General features: G+C 28.8%; 2 protein-coding genes across 7 annotated transcripts in view; one reads left to right on the forward strand and one right to left on the reverse strand.

The window, feature by feature from the left end:
* Nucleotides 1-19,811, forward strand: part of LOC111680357 (phospholipid-transporting ATPase IF) — a 33,139-nt gene extending 13,328 nt beyond the window's left edge. For 3 of the 6 annotated variants that reach the window (XM_046946569.1, XM_046946570.1, XM_046946572.1), the window contains exons 2-11: nt 6,666-7,334; nt 9,883-10,093; nt 13,575-13,700; nt 13,781-14,742; nt 15,735-16,404; nt 16,465-16,606; nt 16,672-17,174; nt 18,056-18,869; nt 18,932-19,258; nt 19,324-19,811. In XM_046946569.1, coding sequence (XP_046802525.1) covers nt 7,182-7,334; nt 9,883-10,093; nt 13,575-13,700; nt 13,781-14,742; nt 15,735-16,404; nt 16,465-16,606; nt 16,672-17,174; nt 18,056-18,869; nt 18,932-19,258; nt 19,324-19,543 — 4,128 coding nt within the window. In that variant the 5' untranslated portion in view covers nt 6,666-7,181 and the 3' untranslated portion in view covers nt 19,544-19,811. The remainder of the gene's footprint in view (nt 1-6,665; nt 7,335-9,882; nt 10,094-13,574; nt 13,701-13,780; nt 14,743-15,734; nt 16,405-16,464; nt 16,607-16,671; nt 17,175-18,055; nt 18,870-18,931; nt 19,259-19,323) is intronic. The other 3 variants (XM_046946573.1, XM_023441992.2, XM_046946574.1) reach the window with 1 other exon arrangement.
* Nucleotides 19,737-20,417, reverse strand: part of LOC111680352 (otoferlin-like) — a 9,059-nt gene continuing 8,378 nt past the window's right edge. Inside the window, exon 15 of the mRNA XM_046947034.1 lies at nt 19,737-19,758. Coding sequence (XP_046802990.1) covers nt 19,737-19,758 — 22 coding nt within the window. The remainder of the gene's footprint in view (nt 19,759-20,417) is intronic.

A 20,417-nucleotide genomic window follows, 5' to 3' on the forward strand; every position in this document is an offset into this window, starting at 1 on the left:
GGAAAATTGTCTTTTTTTATAGAAAATTTTCGGAAAATTGTCTTTTTTTATAGAAAATTTTCGGAAAATTGTCTTTTTTTATAGAAAATTTTCGGAAAATTGTCTTTTAAATAGAAAATTTTCGGAAAATTGTCTTTTTAATAGAAAATTTTCGGAAAATTGTCTTTTTAATAGAAAATTTTCGGAAAATTGAATTTTTAATAGAAAATTTTCGGAAAATTGTCTTTTTTAATAGAAAATTTTCGGAAAATTGTCTTTTTTAAAGAAAATTTTCGGAAAATTGTCTTTTTAATAGAAAATTTTCGGAAAATTGTCTTTTTTATAGAAAATTTTCGGAAAATTGTCTTTTTTATAGAAAATTTTCGGAAAATTGTCTTTTTTATAGAAAATTTTTGGAAAATTGTTTTGTTTATAGAAAATTTTCGGAAAATTGCCTTTTTTATAGAAATTTTTCGGAAATTTGTCTTTTTAATAGACATTTTTCGGAAAATTGACTTTTTAATAGAAATTTTTCGGAAAATTGACTTTTTAATAGAAATTTTTCGGAAAATTGACTTTTTAATAGAAATTTTTCGGAAAATTGACTTTTTAATATAAATTTTTCGGAAAATTGACTTTTTAATATAAATTTTTCGGAAAATTGACTTTTTAATATAAATTTTTCGGAAAATTGACTTTTTAATAGAAAATTCTATTTTTTATAGAAAATTTTCGGAAAATTCAATTTTTTGTACAAAATTTTCGAAAAATTCTCTATTTTTTTGAAATTTTCCAGAAAATTTAGTTTTTATAGTCATTTTTTGGAAAATTCTGTTTTTATAGAAATTTTTTGAAAAATTCAGATTTTATGGAAAATTTTTGACATTCTTTTTTTACAAAAAAATTTTGTTAATTTTTCTTTTTAATTTTTTTAATTATCTTCAGACAAAAATTTGGAAATTTTAACTTAAATTTAATAAAATGTATTTTCTTCCTTTTTCAGTCGTCCAGATGCCTCCTTTATGTGGTTTGTAAATCCCTTAAAGTCTATACGCTACATTGTCTGGCACAACTATAAATGGGCCATACTAAAGGCTCTCCTGCTATGCGCTGTTGCGTTATTCTTTGTGCTGTTTGTCTACTCAGTACCTGGTTATTCGGTTAAGAAAATACTGGGAGCTTAAATTGTGAAAAACTTAATATATTTTTCTTAAAAAAGAGTTAGTTTTACAAAAGTTTTATTTATAAAAGAGTTATTAACAAATATTTAGAGCCAAAAAATATTAAAGCATATTTTCAGGTTAATACAGTTGATTATGTTGCATACTTTTAGGTTTAAAATTATGTTATTTTAGAAAAATTTTAACTTGCATATCATTTTTTGAATTCCCTTATAAATGAAATATTTCTAAAATTCACTTAACCAATAAATAGTAATTAAGAAAATTAATATTAAATAATGAATACTGTTAAAGAAAATTTCTACAAAGAAAGGTTTAAATTGAAAATATAAGAAAACAGAGGGTTGTACCTGATTTTGTTGGTAGTTGATATACACACAGAGTTAGATATTTAAACAAATTATTAATAAATTTCTTTCAGTGTTATTTTTTTAATAACTTCTACATAACCTAAAATTATACTATAGTTCTTTTGCTAAAAACACACACACAGATTTTCAGGGTACTAGAAACTAGTGATTGAAACAAAAAGTGCAAATAAAAAATGTGTCTAAAGAAGTAAGAGATATCTATAAGAAAATTGTTAAAATGCTCAAAAATTTATTTAAAATGAATTTTCTAAATATCATAAAGTTTTATAATTTAAAACTAAAATTTTGTTATAAATAAAGAAAAAAGAGAATATTTACTTTATTTGGAATAAAGAAACATAAATATTTTTTAAATATTTAGACAAATTTTTTAATCCTTTAAAATTGTCCTAAGGGTGGCGTATGATTAATATTAATTATTATAGTAATGACTAAAAAACCTTTTAAATTGAAAAATATGTTCGATTTAAAGTTATTCAAAAGGATTTTAAGAGAAAACATATTAAAATATATTACTTAAAGTTAAGTAAAATTTTTTATCTTAAATCAGAAGTTGTTTTAAGTAAATATTCTCTAAATACAAATCAAAGCAATTTAAATTTAATATTTTGCTAATAATACTTATCGATATTCAAAAGAATTTTTTAAAAACTTAATTTCAATTTCAAACTTAATTTTAGAAAACCCAATCAAGAAACATAAAATCTAAACTAAAACAATGTATATTAAAACAATCAAATTTTTATAGTTGTATTTTTTTATAAATGGAAATTGTTTTTCCCATAAATTTAATTTTTACAATTCCAAAATTAATTATTTTTTTTTCAAATATTGAATATAGATCGTTGTGCCACAATAATTTTTTGCAAAATATTATGTGTATATTGTATTGTTAAATGTAGGTAATATAAAGTTTAATTTATTTAAAAAATTAAAAAAGAAATTTCCAAAATTGTTAACTAATCTTTAAAACTTTGCAAACTAATTAGCAATTATATAGAAGAACACACTTTTAAAATTAAAAATAATTTTTGCTCAAGAGAAAACTTCGTTTCAATACAAAAAAAACTTATTACTAATCAAAGAAATTAACTTTTAAATTTATTATTAGTGTAAAATATTTAAAATTTTATTATATTAACAAAACACTAATTTATTTATAATTAATGTTGTTATTTATTTCAAATAAAATTTAATTAATAATAAACAAATTTGAAAATATTTCATATTGATAAGAGTTTTATTTTTATTATGTTGTTAACTAACTAACTAACTAACTAACTAACTTACTAACTATCTATCTATCTATCTATCTATCTATCTATCTATCTATCTATCTATCTATCTATCTATCTATCTATCTATCTATCTATCTATCTATCTATCTATCTATCTATCTATCTATCTATCTATCTATCTATCTATCTATCTATCTATCTATCTATCTATCTATCTATCTATCTATCTATCTATCTATCTATCTATCTATCTATCTATCTATCTATCTATCTATCTATCTATCTATCTATCTATCTATCTATCTATCTATCTATCTATCTATCTATCTATCTATCTATCTATCTATCTATCTATCTATCTATCTATCTATCTATCTATCTATCTATCTATCTATCTATCTATCTATCTATCTATCTATCTATCTATCTATACTATCTATCTATCTATCTATCTATCTATCTATATATCTATCTATCTATCTATCTATCTATCTATCTATCTATCTATCTATCTATCTATCTATCTATCTATCTATCTATCTATCTATCTATCTATCTATCTATCTATCTATCTATCTATCTATCTATCTATCTATCTATCTATCTATCTATCTATCTATCTATCTATCTATCTATCTATCTATCTATCTATCTATCTATCTATCTATCTATCTATCTATCTATCTATCTATCTATCTATCTATCTATCTATCTATCTATCTATCTATCTATCTATCTATCTATCTATCTATCTATCTATCTATCTATCTATCTATCTATCTATCTATCTATCTATCTATCTATCTATCTATCTATCTATCTATTCTATCTATCTATCTATCTATCTATCTATCTATCTATCTAATACTATCTATCTATCTATCTATCTATCTATCTATCTATCTATCTAATCTATCTATCTAACTATCTATCTATCTAATATCTATCTATATCTATCTATCTATCTATCTATCTATCTAATAACTATCTATCTATCTATCTATCTACTATCTACTATCTATCTATCTAATCTATCTAACTATCTATCTATCTATCTATCTATCTATCTATCTATCTATTTCTATCTATCTATCTATCTATCTATCTATCTATCTATCTATCTATCTATCTATCTATCTATCTATCTATCTATCTATCTATCTATCTATCTATCTATCTATCTATCTATCTATCTATCTATCTATCTATCTATCTATCTATCTATCTATCTATCTATCTATCTATCTATCTATCTATCTATCTATCTATCTATCTATCTATTTATCTATCTATCTATCTATCTATCTATCTATCTATCTATCTATCTATCTATCTATCTATCTATCTATCTATCTATCTATCTATCTATCTATCTATCTATCTATCTATCTATCTATCTATCTATCTATCTATCTATCTATCTATCTATCTATCTATCTATCTATCTATCTATCTATCTATCTATCTATCTATCTATCTATCTATCTATCTATCTATCTATCTATCTAGTTCAGTTCTAGTTCAGTTCTAGTTCAGTTCTAGTTCAGTTCTAGTTCAGTTCTAGTTCAGTTCTAGTTCAGTTCTAGTTCAGTTCTAATTCATTTCTAGTTCAGTTCTAATTCAGTTCCAGTTCAGTTCACTTCTGTTCTAGTTTAGTGAAGAGTTTCTGAAAAGTACTCCCATTTCAGTAACTTAACAATTCTCCTATTGGCACTTAATACATATTTATTACTAAAACATCTTGTTGTATCTTGTAATTACATAAAAAGGCAAAACAAACAACTTATGAATACAGTAGCAAAACTATATAATGTTAGTTTAAAGAAATATATAATTTTCAATTTCCTTCTTGTTGTATTTTCTACAAAATATTATTTTTATTGATTTTTGTTACTTTTTAAAATGATTTTTATGGGCTTTTAATTAGCACTTTATGACGGTGACTATACAATAAAAATTTGTATTTTTAATCTAGTTATGGCGATCTATGATGATTTTTGCTTTAATAAAGCAAAAAATTAAGAAAATGTTAATGAAAAAGTAAGAAATTGTATTTTTCCGATTAATATAAATAAATAGTTTCAATTACTGAATGAATTTTAACACATTGGAAACTTAGAAATCAAAAATCATTAATAAAAGATTTCATTTATTTTTCATGTTACACGTATGAAAAAAATATTGATTTTGATTTATTTGAATTTACTTTCAATTGGCAACATACGAAATTTATTATTTATTATTTGGGTTTTTTGCTCTTTTCATTGAGAAACTTATTAACAGGTGTTTTTAATTCATTTCATAATTAAAATCATGATGTGAATTTTATGCAATTAGTAACAAAAAATTATTTTAAAATGCTGAATGGTAAAAGTCCCGAGTTTAAAAGAATTGATTTGTGTAAATTATTCTTTTGTTTAAAAAAAATTTATATTCATACATATTTATGAAAGCTTAATTTAAATGTTTTCCCTGTTACGCCCACACAATATGTCAAATGATGAATTGATTTTTAAGTGATTGAAAACCATTTGAAAATTTTTAATAACAAAACTTTTTATAACATTATTAATACAATAAAATTATTAAATATCAAAACAGTTCAATACCTTTAAGTAACAAGAATGTTATTTTAAATAATTTGACAAATTGTGATTTTTCAAAGACATGCGAAATGCCTTCAAAGATCAAAAAATGTCGCAGTATAGAGTTTAAATAAAAAGAGATTTTGTAATTGTAGAGTCTACAATTTATACTCATAAAAATATATATGCTGAGAAAATCAAAAATGATTCATTCGTCTTTCTACTTAAAAGACGATGAAGGCGCAAAAGTGTGCGCGTAAACTAGAACTGAACTAGAGCTGAACTAGAACTGAACTAGAACTGAACTAGAACTGAACTAGAACTGAACTAGAACTGAACTAGAACTGAACTAGAACTGAACTAGAACTGAACTAGAACTGAACTAGAACTGAACTAGAACTGAACTAGAACTGAACTAGAACTAAACTAGAACTGAACTAGAACTGAACTAGAACTGAACTAGAACTGAACTAGAACTGAACTATAACTGAACTAGAACCGAACTTGAACTAGTACTGAACTAGAACTGATCAAGAATTGACAAAAAAATATAAAATATTTAATTTCCTTTACAATTGCCCCACCTAATATAGTCAATATTCTAACAAAGACAGTTTATAGATAGAAAATAAAAAAATACAACAGTATTAATAATAACAATAAAAATTAAAAAAAAGAAAAAGCAAAGTGTCAATAAATAAAATAAATCGAGTGTGCAAAAATTTTATATGTTTTTTATACATCTATTTAACACAAATAACAAAAATAACAAAAATTTCAAGAAAAGAAATCATAAAGTGTTAAAAAAGTCATACTCTGTAGAGCAAACAACAATAACTGTTACGGCAAAAACAACAAAATAAGTAAATACCCGTACAAGTATAAATATTCATACAAACATACTAAATGGAGATACTACTTATTTACAAATAAACAAACAATTGTATGAAAAAAAATTCAATGAAATCGCACATCTAATGGATGGATATAATAACAACAGACAGACAGACAGACCTACAGATACTTAGATATTTATTTAACAGTTACTTTTTATTTTAACATTGTACACTTCAGTTACTTAATGCCGACTTGTGATTTAAAGCAGTTCGTTTTCTTCCCTGCTGCTGACAGACGGACAGACGGACAGACAGACAGACAGACAGACAGACAGACAGACAGACAGACAGACATTCGCTCTTCTCCGCCTGTTGCTATTAGACCCAGATTTCGTAACTGCTAATTTAAACCGACCAAAATAGAAACAAAGATTTTGTGTGTGATTTAATTTTATTATTTTTCTTTTGGTTAAAGACAAGAGACAACAAACAAAAAATAGTATTAACTAGATCGTCAATTTGTAAACTTGTAAAACTTTTTTTATAAAAATAAAATAAATCTGTATCCACAACTGAAAAATACATCAAATACAAAATGTATGTTAAAGTTTAACGGCAACAAATTCAGAAAAAAATAACAAGTTTTTACTATCATTTCAAAATAAAAGTGTAAAGTGAGAAAAACAAAAACCCAAAATCCCCCACTATTTGATCAAAAAAAAAAAAAAAGAAAACAATAATAATAACAACAAATGATACGCATTACACGCCTGCATAACAAAGTGAAATTTTTTGCGGAAATAAAAATTTTATTCGATACCAACAACTAAATTATACGACGTATTACTCCTTTGTTTGTTTGTTAAACTAATAATTAAATATTACACTTAAACCTAATAAAAATCATATTTCCGTTTATATTGTTATTAAAATAAAAAGAAAATAAAATTATTTTCAATAAAAATTGTGTGAGAGTTTTTTTTTTTAAATCATGAATTTTGTGGCTCGTCATGATCATTTGACCGGTTATAGACGTGTTAATACCACTACCACCTACGGCGTACCACAGTGGCCAAAAGATGATGATGATGCTGTTACCACCAGAAGATTTGTTAAGGAGAGTGTTTCGTGGAAGTGGCATAAGGTAAAAATAATATTTATGGAAAGAATTAAAAAAAATTATAAAATATTTTCAAATGGAAATGGTTAAATCCTCCAATCAAGAACAAAACTAGAATAGAGCTAGAACAGAACTAAAACAGAATTAGAACAGACCTAGAACAGAACTAGAACAGGGCTAGAACAGAACTAGAACAGAACTAGAACAAAACTAGAACAGAACTAGAACAGAACTAGAACAAAACTAGAACAGAACTAGAACAGAACAAGAACAGAACTAGAACAGAACTAGAACAGAACTAGAACAGAACTAGAACAGAACTAGAACAGAACTAGAACAGAACTAGAACAGAACTAGAACAGAACTAGAACAGAACTAGAACAGAACTAGAACAGAACAGAACTAGAACAGAACTAGAACAGAACTAGAACACTGAAAATTGTATATAATTTAAGATTAAACATACATATTTAAAGCTAAAGAAAAAATTAAAACAGGCGGTACCTGTATGCTAATACTCTTTAAATGCTGATCAATATTTGTTAATAGATTTAAAAGATCAATCATATAAATTTTTATTAACTTTCGAAAATAAAATAACAAAATATTATCCACCATAATTTATTGGATAAAAAATAACAGAAACACAACACTCCCCTTCACCATTCAATATACAGCCGTAAAGAGGGGCTTGACTTTTGTATGATCAACGTAAAATTTATAGAGTAAAGTGACTTCATCGATTTGATTTGTGTTTGCGTTTTATTGACAAAATTGTCAATTATTTTAAGTGCGCTCCAAGCAGAGAGGTTATGTTTCATATTTTTAAAATATGTATTCATAACATATTTCAATATTTATTTTCTGTATAAATTATGAACTAAGTAAAATTTTGTGTTTGGCCTTTTTGACCTGTTCTTTTGCTGTGTTTTTTTTATTTTTTATCAAAAACGTACTTGTGATTGTTTAACTGAAATTTGTTTGCATTTATTTTTACTACAAGTTTTTCCTACAATGTATTTTTTAATTAATTCTCAGTTTTTGTGTTTTCTGGTTCATTTATTTTTTCTTTTGCTAAATTTATTCAAAAAGTAAAAAATTATAATAACATAAAGTTTTTTATTTCTTTTTATAGAAAATATTTCATGTTGTTCATAATTTGTAAAATAAATATTATTGTAATAACTAAGTATTTTATTTTTGATTTTTTATATTTTTTAATAATGCATGCAAAAACAATTTGTTTTAATAGATATTTTTTAATGTATTTAATGAATTTTATCAATATTGTTTGTTTAGTATATTTCGTAGAATTTTATGATTTTTTTTTCAATACGAAATATAAAGTATTGAAAATAGCGAAACTGAGAAAAGTGATCAATTAACACATTGGGTTTTTACTTTTTTTCTTGAATAAAAATAAAACTTATATATTTTTGCACAGTAGCCACAAAAAAATAACTGTTAAAAAATATAACAAAAAATTAACACAATTTTGTAAAATTATTACATGTGTACTAAATTTACACAGTGTAATTCGCTACCCTAAGGTCCATACCACTAAGGGTCATTATCCGACCAGTAAAGCGACCAGTAATTATAAAATGGCAAACAATAAAATAAGTACATAAGTACTCTTTTAGAAACTTGAACTGAACTAGAACTAGAACTGAACTATAACTGAACTAGAACTGAACTAGAACTGAACTAGAACTGAACTAAAACTGAACTAGAACTGAACTAGAACTGAACTAGAACTGAACTAGAACTGAACTAGAACTGAACTAGAACTGAACTAAAACTGAACTAGAACTGAACTGAACTAGAACTGAACTAGAACTGAACTAGAACTGAACTAGAACTGAACTAGAACTGAACTAGAACTGAACTAGAACTGAACTAGAACTGAACTAGAACTGAACTAGAACTGAACTAGAACTGAACTAGAACTGAACTAGAACTGAACTAGAACTGAACTAGAACTGAACTAGAAATGAACTAGAACTGAACTAGAACTGAAATAGAACTGAACAAGAACTGAACTAGAACTAGAAATATACATTGAAAACTGAATAAAACTTAAAATTAGTTTACATAAAACATCTTTAAAAATTCTCCCATAAATTCTCTAACTATTATGATCGACTATACTTCTTTACTCGTTACAACTATTCGTAAGTATCGATTTTGTCATCTCGACTATAATGATAAAGAAATGTAGGACTTTAAATAAATCAGCCTTCTGCGACCCTAGTTTTAAATCCATCGAAACAATCAGTGAAGTTAATGGACCAGCTAATGATCCAAAAAAAAAAATAAATTATAATATAATTATCCATAAATTATTATTAATGTTGTTCGTTTGTAACAAACAAACATTTATTCTCATATTTATTTTTTCAATTTTCCCAATTATTTTAATCATGTCAACTTTAGTAGTAAATATTTGCTTTTAACTTTGCTTAAATAAAATCACCTTAATAGCTTAGTTTTTCAAAATAAAAAACAACAAAATTTCAATTTATTTTTCAAAAATATCTATTAAATTTCTATTATTTTCTATTAATTGCAGGGTTCGCGTGTCAGCACCATTAATGATTGGCTACAAATCAAAATCGGAGGCGATGAGGAGGTGAAAAAGAAAAAGAGAAAACAAAAATTAAATCGTATAAAATCGACAAAATACACATTCATCACATTTCTGCCACAAAATCTACTGGAACAATTTCGGCGAATAGCGAATTTTTATTTTTTAGTCATGACCATTATATCGCTATTAATTGGTGAGTATCTGAGCAGTAGTAGTAAATGTTAAATTTAAATTAAGGTTTTTTACTTTTTATTAATGAAATTGAGAAAATGAAATTTTGTTTGAATATTGTTCGAAAAATACGAATAAGTTTCATTTTGAGGCGTTTAAACGTGATCCAGTCTCTAGTCTAGTTCTAGTCTCTGCTATAAGGCGATAAAGTTTTAATCAGGAGTTTAGGAAATTAGTACCGATTTTTTCTATAATTAATTAATTTTGGTCTTAATTCTGTAACTTATTAAATTAGTGCAAAATCGTTTCACATTTTAAAACAAGGTCACTTTTAATTTTTTTTGCGAACAAATAAAAACTATTAAGTGGTTATGTCAATATTTTTCGGTTTTTGTAATTGTGTAATTAAAAAATATTTAAAGTTGTTAATTAATAAAATCAATATTTAATACATGCTTTAAACAAATGATTTATACGAGACATTAAGAGAACTCATTAAAGAATTATTGCCGATATCTGCTTTAAACCAGAGCCAAAGGCAATGAGTAAACAAATTTCCGAATCATTGCTCTTAGATACTTTATTTCTGGGAATCATAAAATATTTATTAAAAGTAGTGATATCTGTTGTAAGGCATTATATTGTCGGACATATCAGAACATAATATTTTTTCAATTTACTCACGGTCAAGGTTACGATACATATGTTTATGTACACATAGTGGTCTAATCTTATTACTGCAAACTAGTTCTCAACAGCAAAATTTTACATTTAAGTGCAAATTTAATTTTAACTTTTATAAATGAGGAAAAAAAACGTATTTGTACTCAAACTTCCTACATGGTAGTCTATTGCTAATATCTTAAGTATTTCAAGAGATAACCTATAAATGACTTTATATTGATTGACTCTAATTTGAAGTCTGTTATATTTGGCAAAGATTGACTAATAAGTATTTTAATAATTGTTTGAACAGTTTTTGGCCTAAAGTTATCCATTCTTAGACTAGCAATTCTTCAGATTCTGAACTCTAGATTAGACTATAGACTAGAATATTATCCAAACTATTAAAAGTATGCAGCCAACACTATAGACATGAATAGGTTAAATTATATACTTAACTATAGTTAAGACTTAAGACAAGAGCACATATATAAATATATCATCGATATCCAGGTTGCTCACAAAACTTTAGATTAGAGTATAGTTTAGGCTATTGACTATACTATAGTTCAGGCTATTAACTAGACTAAAGTTTAGACTATTAACAATAGTCCAAACTACAGACCAAAAACTTTATTTCAGACTATAGACTAGACTATAGCCCAGAGTATGATCTAGACTATAGACCATTCTGGAATATCCCATAAGCTAGACTACAGTATGGTCCTGTCTACGAACTAGGCTATAAACCAGATAATGAACTACACTATAGTCCAGATTATAGACTAGTTAGTCTATAATATAACCCAGACTAAAAACTTGACTATAGCTCATACTAGGCTATAGTCCAGATTATAGTCCAAACTAGGCTATAGTCCAGACTATAGTCCAAACTATAAACAAGACTAAAGAGAAGACAAGACTAGATTAAAGACAAGACAGGACAAAAGTAAGGACTACAGTCTAGATTATAGACAAGACTATAGTCCAGACTACAGACAATACTATAGTCTAGACTACAGACGAGATTATAGTTCAGACTACAGATAATACTTTACTCCATGCTACAGACAAGACTATAGTTCATACTATAGATAAAACTGTAATCCAGACTATAGACAAGACTTTAGTCCAGACTACAGACAAGAATATAGAAGAGTATATTCCAGACTATATATAAGACTTAACTCCATACAAGACTATAGACAAGACTATACTCCAGACTATATACAAGACTTTAGTCTAGACTATAGACAAGATTACAGTCCAGACTATAGACAAGACTATAGTCCAGACTATAGACAAGACTATAGTCCAGACTATAGACAAGACAATAGACAAGACTATAGTCCAGATTATAGTCCAGATTATAGACAAGACTATAGTCCACACTATAGACAAGACTATAGTCCAGACTATAGACAAGACTATAGTCCAGACTATAGACAAGACAATAGACAAGACTATAGTCCAGATTATAGTCCAGACTATAGACAACACTATAGTTTAGACTATAGTTCAGACTATTGACAACACTACAGTCTAGACTGTAGACAGGACTATGGACAAGACTGTAGTCCAGACTATGGACAAGACTGTCCAGACTATAGACAAGACTAAAGTCCAGACTAAAGACAAGACTATAGTCTAGAATATAAAACTAATCTCCAGACTATAGTTCAAACTACTAGACAAGACTGTAGTCCTGACTATAGACCAGACAAAGAACAAGACTTTAGCCCAGATTACAGACAAGAATATAGTCCAGAATAGATAAGACTATAGCCCAGATTAGAGACAAAACTGGACTATAGACTTGACAAGAGTATATTCCAGACTTTAGATAAAACTTAACGCCAGATGATAGACAAATACTATATTCCAGAAAAGACTATAGTGCAGACTATAGATTAGTCTATAGTCCAGACTATAGATTAGTCTATAGTCCAGACTATAGATTAGTCTATAGTCCAGACTATAAACAAGACAATAGTCCAGGCTGTAGACAAGACTATAGTCCAGTCTATAATCTACACTATAGTCAAGACTATATTCTTGTCTATAGACAAGACTGTAGTCCAGACTAGACTGTAGACAAGACTATAGTCTAGACTATAGTCCAGACTATAGTCTTGTCTACAGCCTGGGCTATAGTCTTGTTTATAGTCTGGACTATAGACTAATCTATAGTCTGCACTATAGTCTTGTCTGAAATATAGTATTGTCTATAGTCTAACGTTAAGTTTTATCTAAAGTCTGGAATATGCTCTTGTCAAGACCTTTTTATTTCGTTGTTATCTACCTAGATCGATGCAAGTTATTAGATCGCTTACATATCCCCACTACTACTGGGACTTTAACAATGGTTTTATCATTTGACATTTTTTCATAAAATTATGTTTGTTTTTTCAATTATTATTATTATTATTTATTGTTAGCTATTTGCTCTCGTTAATCTTTCAGAAATCGTGACAAATTGTGGGATCTATTTGATGTGTGGGATTTATTCATAATTAATTTGTTTTTTTTTCAACAATTGTTTTTATTCAAATGCGGATAATAAACTCTAATAATTGAGCTTAACAATGTAAATCAATCTTGTTCACATTAGATTTGGAATATAATTTATAAATTAGACACGTACTTTGGTTTAATAGTAGATTTTGGTTTAGGAAACATTAGATTAAAAGGGAATTAGCAAAACAACATTGTAGAAAGAAAAAATGGGTCAAACAGATTGAATTACAGCAGAAGTTTAACAGTAAATGTGCAAGATAATGAATTGATTAAAATAATTTTAATAATAATATAATTTATATCTCAAAAACCTTTTATTACAGACAGTCCAGTATCACCAATGACATCGTTACTACCGCTAGTATTTGTAATTGCTGTGACAGCTGCCAAACAAGGTTATGAAGATTTCTTACGCTATAAAACCGACAATATAGTCAATTGTTCACCAGGTAAGTAATCAGATAAGAAACTAACTACTTAAAATCAAAAACGATCAAATTTTAAACTTCAATTCAATTTCCTTTTTCAGTAACCGTTATACGTAACGGTGTGGAGGAACATATACAATCCCAATATGTAGCGCCTGGTGATCTAGTGCTAGTCGAAAGGGATTGTGATGTACCCTGTGATTTGGTATTAATACGTTCCTCAGATCCTCATGGCAAATGTTTTATAACCACGGCCAATTTAGATGGTGAATCCAATCTAAAAACTTTAATGGTTCCCCGAGATCTACCGCTTGTGGAACTGGATAAAATGCATAAATTGGGTGTTATAGAGTGTGAAAGTCCTAAGACTGATTTATATAGTTTTAATGGTAAAATTGAGTTGGCCGGTTCGGAGGGTAAAGTATTACCCCTAACAGCCGAGAATGTACTGCTAAGAGGTTCAAGAGTTAAAAATACCGAATGTGTTATAGGCTGTGCTGTTTACACGGGCATGACCACTAAACTACAATTAAATTCCCGCCTAACACGCAATAAATCGGCCTCCAGTGAAGTATACATTAATCGCTTTTTAATCTTCATTTTAGTGGTACTCATAGCCATAGTCACTATTTTATATTTCCTTAAAAGATACGATGAAATGTTTGTTATACCTCATCTGGCCTATTTGGGTCCACCGGCCGATAGTTATAGTGTTAAACAATTTCTTCAGGATTATTTATCATTTTTGATATTATTCAATTATTTGATACCCATTTCTCTGTATGTAACCATTGAAATGCATCGTGTTTTGGGCGGCCTATTTATGGAATGGGATACTCAACTGTACGATGAGGCTACCGATCAACCTTGTATTGTTAATACTTCAAATTTAAATGAAGAATTGGGTCAAATCAATATATTATTTTCGGATAAAACTGGTACTTTGACTAAAAACGAAATGATATTTCAACAGTGTTCGATAGCGGGACGAAAGTATTTGTATAAGAAGACACGTCTTCAGGAGGAGGGTCAAACGTTTGAGGTGGACATTAATAAGTTTAATGTGAGTATTTTAATTATGTAAAAATATTATTCGATTAATAGTCCAGATTGCTGACTATAGTCCAGACTATGAACAAGAGTATAGTACAACCTATAGTCCGGATTATAGTCAAAACTATATTCCAAATTATATATTAGACCTTAAATCCAACCTATAGCCCAAATTATAGATTAAACTATTTTCAGACTTAAGAATACGAAATAGTCCGAACTAGTAATAAACTATAATCCCTATTAGACAATAGTATAGTCTATAGACTGGACTTGAGGTCATACTATTACCTAGACCATAATCCAAAATATAGACTAGATCATGAACCAAACTATATTCCATACTATAGACAAGACTATGATTCAGACTATAGTCCAGACTATAGACAATACTATAGTCTACACTATAGACAATACTATGGTCCAGACTATTAGCAGTACTATAGTCCAGACTATGGGCAAGACTAGATTATAGGCAAGTCCCGACTATAGGCAAGACTATAGTCCAGACTATACGAAAGACTATAATCCAGACTATATTCAAGACTATAGTCCACACTATAGCCAAGACTATAGCCCATACTATAGGCAAGACTATAGTTCAGACTATGGGCAAGACTATAGTCCAGTTTATAGGCAAGATTATAGTCCAGACTATAGGCAAAACCTAGACCATAACACAAACTATAGACACGACAGTATTTCATATTATGTATAGACTAGACTATGATCCAGACTATAAGCAAGACTATAGTCCAGACTATAGGCAGGACTATTGTTTAGACTATAGTCCAGACTATAGGCAAGAATGTTGGTAAACCCATATTCCTTACTTTACCCACGACTGGGGTCCACACTATATAGACAAGACTGTAGTCTATACTTCAGACAAGTCTATAGTCTAAACTAAACTATAAAGTCCAGACTTTCTATTGATCTATTTAAACAGATTGATATTTGCCAATATATACTTATTTGAAAAATAATTTCCTTACTTTCCAGAAAGATCAAAAAAACTTCTTCCAAGCTTTAACCATTTGCCATACGGTGCAAGTGGCTGGTGATATGAACAGTAATAATGGTGATAAACAAATAAATGCCACAGAGGCTGAAGTAAAAACACCAAATACTGGACCTACCACAGGTGCCAGTGCTCTATCGAAAATGTATTCGATATCGGACATAACCGAAGAAAGTCATAATTCTAGTCAACAAAGTGATGTCAATGCTATTGAGACATCACTATCTACAGATCCTAATGGTAGTCCTAGTATTAAGAACTCAATACAAGTGACATCTGATGTTAATCCGTTATTGGATGAAAAGGTCGAAAGACGTAAAAGACCACAAATTGTTAAAAGAAGTCCTAATTTTACGCGTACCAATACAAGAGTACATCCTATGTCAATGCCTCCGCAGGGTATGGAAATGGTTAATGGTGTTGGGGTGACAGGAGGTCATAGTGTCGAGGGAAGGCAAGTTATGTTTCCTACCTCCTTGCAAAGTATACCCACGGGTAGACCTTTGTCTATGCAATTTAAACGTTCTACCTCAGAAGTTGATTTACCAGAATATGGTGGTGCTAATGGTGGAGCCATGGGTGGTGTGGGAGCTATAGGTCATCGTAGATCTCAATCATATGGAGCTCCTGGAGCTTATATAACTCAGACAGGTAATATTTTAAAAAAAATCATGTTTTAGAGAAAGTTTCATTCAATTATGTTTTCTTCAGCTAATACTCCAGGAGTTGTATATCGCACTAGCAGTACAGCATCCCGAGAATCTTATGCTGCCCCTAATTTCCAAAGACAACCTACCATACTTATTAGAGCAGAGTCAATGAGAAGGAAAAGTGAAATCGAACAAGTTGTACAGTAAGTTGTTTTATTAAATAATTAAAATACAACTTTTTTACTTAGAATCTTTGTTCTCTTCTCAGCACCTTAGATTACCAAGCCTCCAGTCCCGATGAGAAGGCCCTAGTCGAAGCCTGTGCCCATCTGGGTCTCGTCTATATTGGTGACGATGATGAGATATTAAAAATTCGCGTCACTCCACCCCACATGGACTATTCGCGACCCTTTAGTGTGGGAAAGGTAAACGAAATAAATTTCGATCGTCTGCATGTCTTGGAATTCACTTCCGATCGCAAACGAATGAGTGTTATAATTAAAGATGAAAATGGTACTAAATGGATTTATACAAAAGGTGCTGAAAGTTATGTCTTTCCTTTGTGCAGTAATAACTCTAGAGATTTGGTGGCTAAAACCGATACTCATATCAGTGATTTTGCACGTTTGGGTCTTAGGACACTGGCTATAGCAAGGCGTAAGATTGGCGATGAAGAGTATAGAGAGTTTTTAGCGGAGCTAAATGAAGCTAACAGTTCGTTGGAGAATCGCAAGGAGTTGAGTGAGAAGTGTTATGCGAAAATAGAGAGTAGTGAGTATTTATAGAAAATAAGGAATTTTTATTGCTTTTTATAGAGCATTATGGGAAATTTTCGCTTTTCTATAGAAAATTTTCGGTAATTTTCGAAAAATTAATCTTTTTAGAGAACATTTTCGTTTAATAGCTTTTCTCTATAGAAATTTTTTGGAAAATTTCTCATTTATATAGAAATATCTCATTTGCATAGAAAATTTTCGAAAATTTTTCTATTCTACAGAAAATGTTCGAAAAACTTTTTTGTTCTATAGAACATTTTCAAACAATTACTTTTTCTATAGAAAATTTGTGAAAAATTTCTCTTTTCTATTGGAAATTTTCAAAAATTGTCTATTTTTCTATAGAAAATTTTTAATTGATTACAGAGCAGAGTTACAAGTCGAAACGGCTCAAATCGGAGGTGGCTGGCCGCCGGTAATTTTTTGCAATCCGTGCCGCCGACGGTTTCTTTCGGCTCAAAAGCTAAGCCGGCTTAAACGTAGCCGTTGAGAAAGATTGGAAACGCACATGTATTTCGGAAAATAATTTCACTTATTTGAACAGAGTTGCCACTATTTTAAATTTTTATTGCAAATTGAAAGAGTTGCCACACAATATTGTGCTAACATTAAAATAGTGAAAACTACTAAAAATGTGAATTATATAGACACAGGTTTCTATATAACAGACTATTATATAGGGATTTTTCAATATAATAAACTCTTATGTCAATTTCTAAAGAAAAAGCTTAATTGAGCCGAAAATTTAGTCGCCGCCGATATTTTCTATAATAAGCCGCCGCCGCCCTAAAATGTTTGCTCCGCCACAGCCGATCATTTTGCATCAACTTGTATCTCTGTTACAGAGAGTAAAACGTTATTATCTTTTTCTTTCAGATTTAGATTTATTGGGTGCCACCGCCGTAGAAGATGCCCTACAGGACGAAGTGGCCGATACTTTAATATCTCTACAAAAAGCCGGTATTAAAATCTGGGTCTTGACTGGAGACAAAGTTGAAACTGCTCTTAACATAGCGCTCTCTTGTGGTCATATACCGCAAAATGCTTTCAAATACTTCATCATTGAATGCTCACGCAAAGAAGACATGTTGACACATTTGAATTCTCTAGATCGGGAAATAATTTTCGGCATTGGTCGTGAATGTGCTCTACTTATCGACGGTAAAAGTTTGGCCGTTGCCTTGTCCGAGACACCCAATGAATTCCGTGATGTGGCCATTAAATGTACAGCAGTATTATGTTGTCGTTTAAGTCCTTTGCAAAAAAGTGAAGTGGTATCGTTGATCAAGACGGCGCCTCAAAATTATAATACTGCTGCCATAGGTGATGGTGCCAATGATGTTAGTATGATACAGGAGGCTCATGTGGGTATTGGTATAATGGGTAAAGAGGGTCGACAGGCAGCTCGTTGTGCTGATTTTGCTTTTGCCAAATTTTGTATGTTAAAAAGACTATTGCTGGTTCATGGTCATTATCATACGACACGTTTATCGTTTTTGGTTTTGTACTTTTTCTATAAAAACATATTCTTTATGGGTATTATGTTCCTATTCCAATTTCATACGCTTTTCTCCTCATCGTCGGTCTATGATTCTTTGTTCTTGACTTTATACAACGTGATATATACTTCGTTACCGATCTTCTTTATATCACTAACGGAGAAACCCTATACGGAGGAGACGTTAATGAGGTAAGTTTCGTATTTGTACAAAAGAAATAAAATATATTTTATAACTGTGTATTACTTTTTAGGGAACCTGAGCTATACAAGAAAAACACCAATAACAAACAATTACAATGGCCCTTTTTCCTCGCTTGGATCCTCTATGCCATTTATCATACCCTGATCTGTTTCTATTTTGCCTTCTTTGTTTTCTCCACCAATGATGTTATACTTAATGTGGGACAAACGGCTGAGTTTTCTTGTTTTGGCACTTTGCTCATCCAACTAGTGGTGATAGTGGGAAATTTAAAATTATGGCTAGAATCGAAATATCTGAGCTATTGGTATATAGTTACCATTATCGGTTCGATATTAGCATTTATGATTACCACTGTTATTTACAATGTTATAGATTTGTAAGTTTTTCATAAATTAATTAAACATTTTAAAAATTTTTTATAAAATTTAATTTTCCTTTTAGCCACTACGATACCGATATCTATTGGGCCTATAATAAACTTTTAAGTTCTATACCCGTTTGGCTGTTTTGTATTGTTACCACTGTAGCCTGTTTGCTGCCCGATTTTACCTTCCGTATGGCTAAAAGAGGCTTAAATCTTCCCCAACGTAGTTTCTTTCCGGGCAAAGAACGTTTACGTCTATTGCAATTGAGACGTAAAGTAGAATCAACCCATTTATAGTTTTAAGAAAATGTCTAAAGAAAGTAAAGTCATAAAGTATTGTTTTAAGAAAGTATTGAATTTTAACTGTTATTTAGGTTTAAGTATATATAGTTAAATTACAATAAGTTATTTGTGTAATATAATTATTTATCTTGTAAGAGTCTATTCAGTGCCAAAAAATAGTTTTTTAAGAAAATTTTATTAATTTATTTTATACCATGACAAACCAAGTGCTGTAAATAAAGTTACCATTTGAAGAAAAAAAAATGATAAATTGAAAAGACGATTCAAAATGTTTTTTAAATTGTGAAATTTAAGTCGTTTCTTAGACGGGAATTATGAAAAATCATAGACATTAATTGAAAAAAAACAAGAAAATTTTTGAAAATGTTTTATAAAAATACATGTGTTTCCATATAAAGATAAGTTTTCGAAACTTTTTTATGAAAACAGAAAATTTTGCTTATAAAACTAGAATAAACGAGTAGTCGGTCATAGCCAACCATATGATACCCTTAACCAGTCAGTATGTTAAAAATGTGGATTATTAAAAAAACATTTGGTTTGTGTTTTTTATTTTATTCCAGAATACTTTTTTACTTATTTTTTACAAAAATGTGATTTTTTACAAGAGGGCTCATAGGGGAGTAGAGGTAAATATGGGCCTATCCTTGTAAATGTCGGTAGAAGAAGTTACGTCTTCTTTAAAGATATTTATGTAGAATATAAAGTAATTTTAGTTTTAAGGTGATTTTTGACCTAGTTAGTTAGTTAATTAGTCAGTTAGTTAGATAGATAGATAGATAGATAGATAGATAGATAGATAGTTAGATAGATAGATAGATAGATAGATAGATAGATAGATAGATAGATAGATAGATAGATAGATAGA

The sequence above is a fragment of the Lucilia cuprina genome, chromosome 3, assembly GCF_022045245.1.
Source record: "Lucilia cuprina isolate Lc7/37 chromosome 3, ASM2204524v1, whole genome shotgun sequence".
Classification (NCBI taxonomy): Eukaryota; Metazoa; Arthropoda; class Insecta; order Diptera; family Calliphoridae; genus Lucilia; species Lucilia cuprina.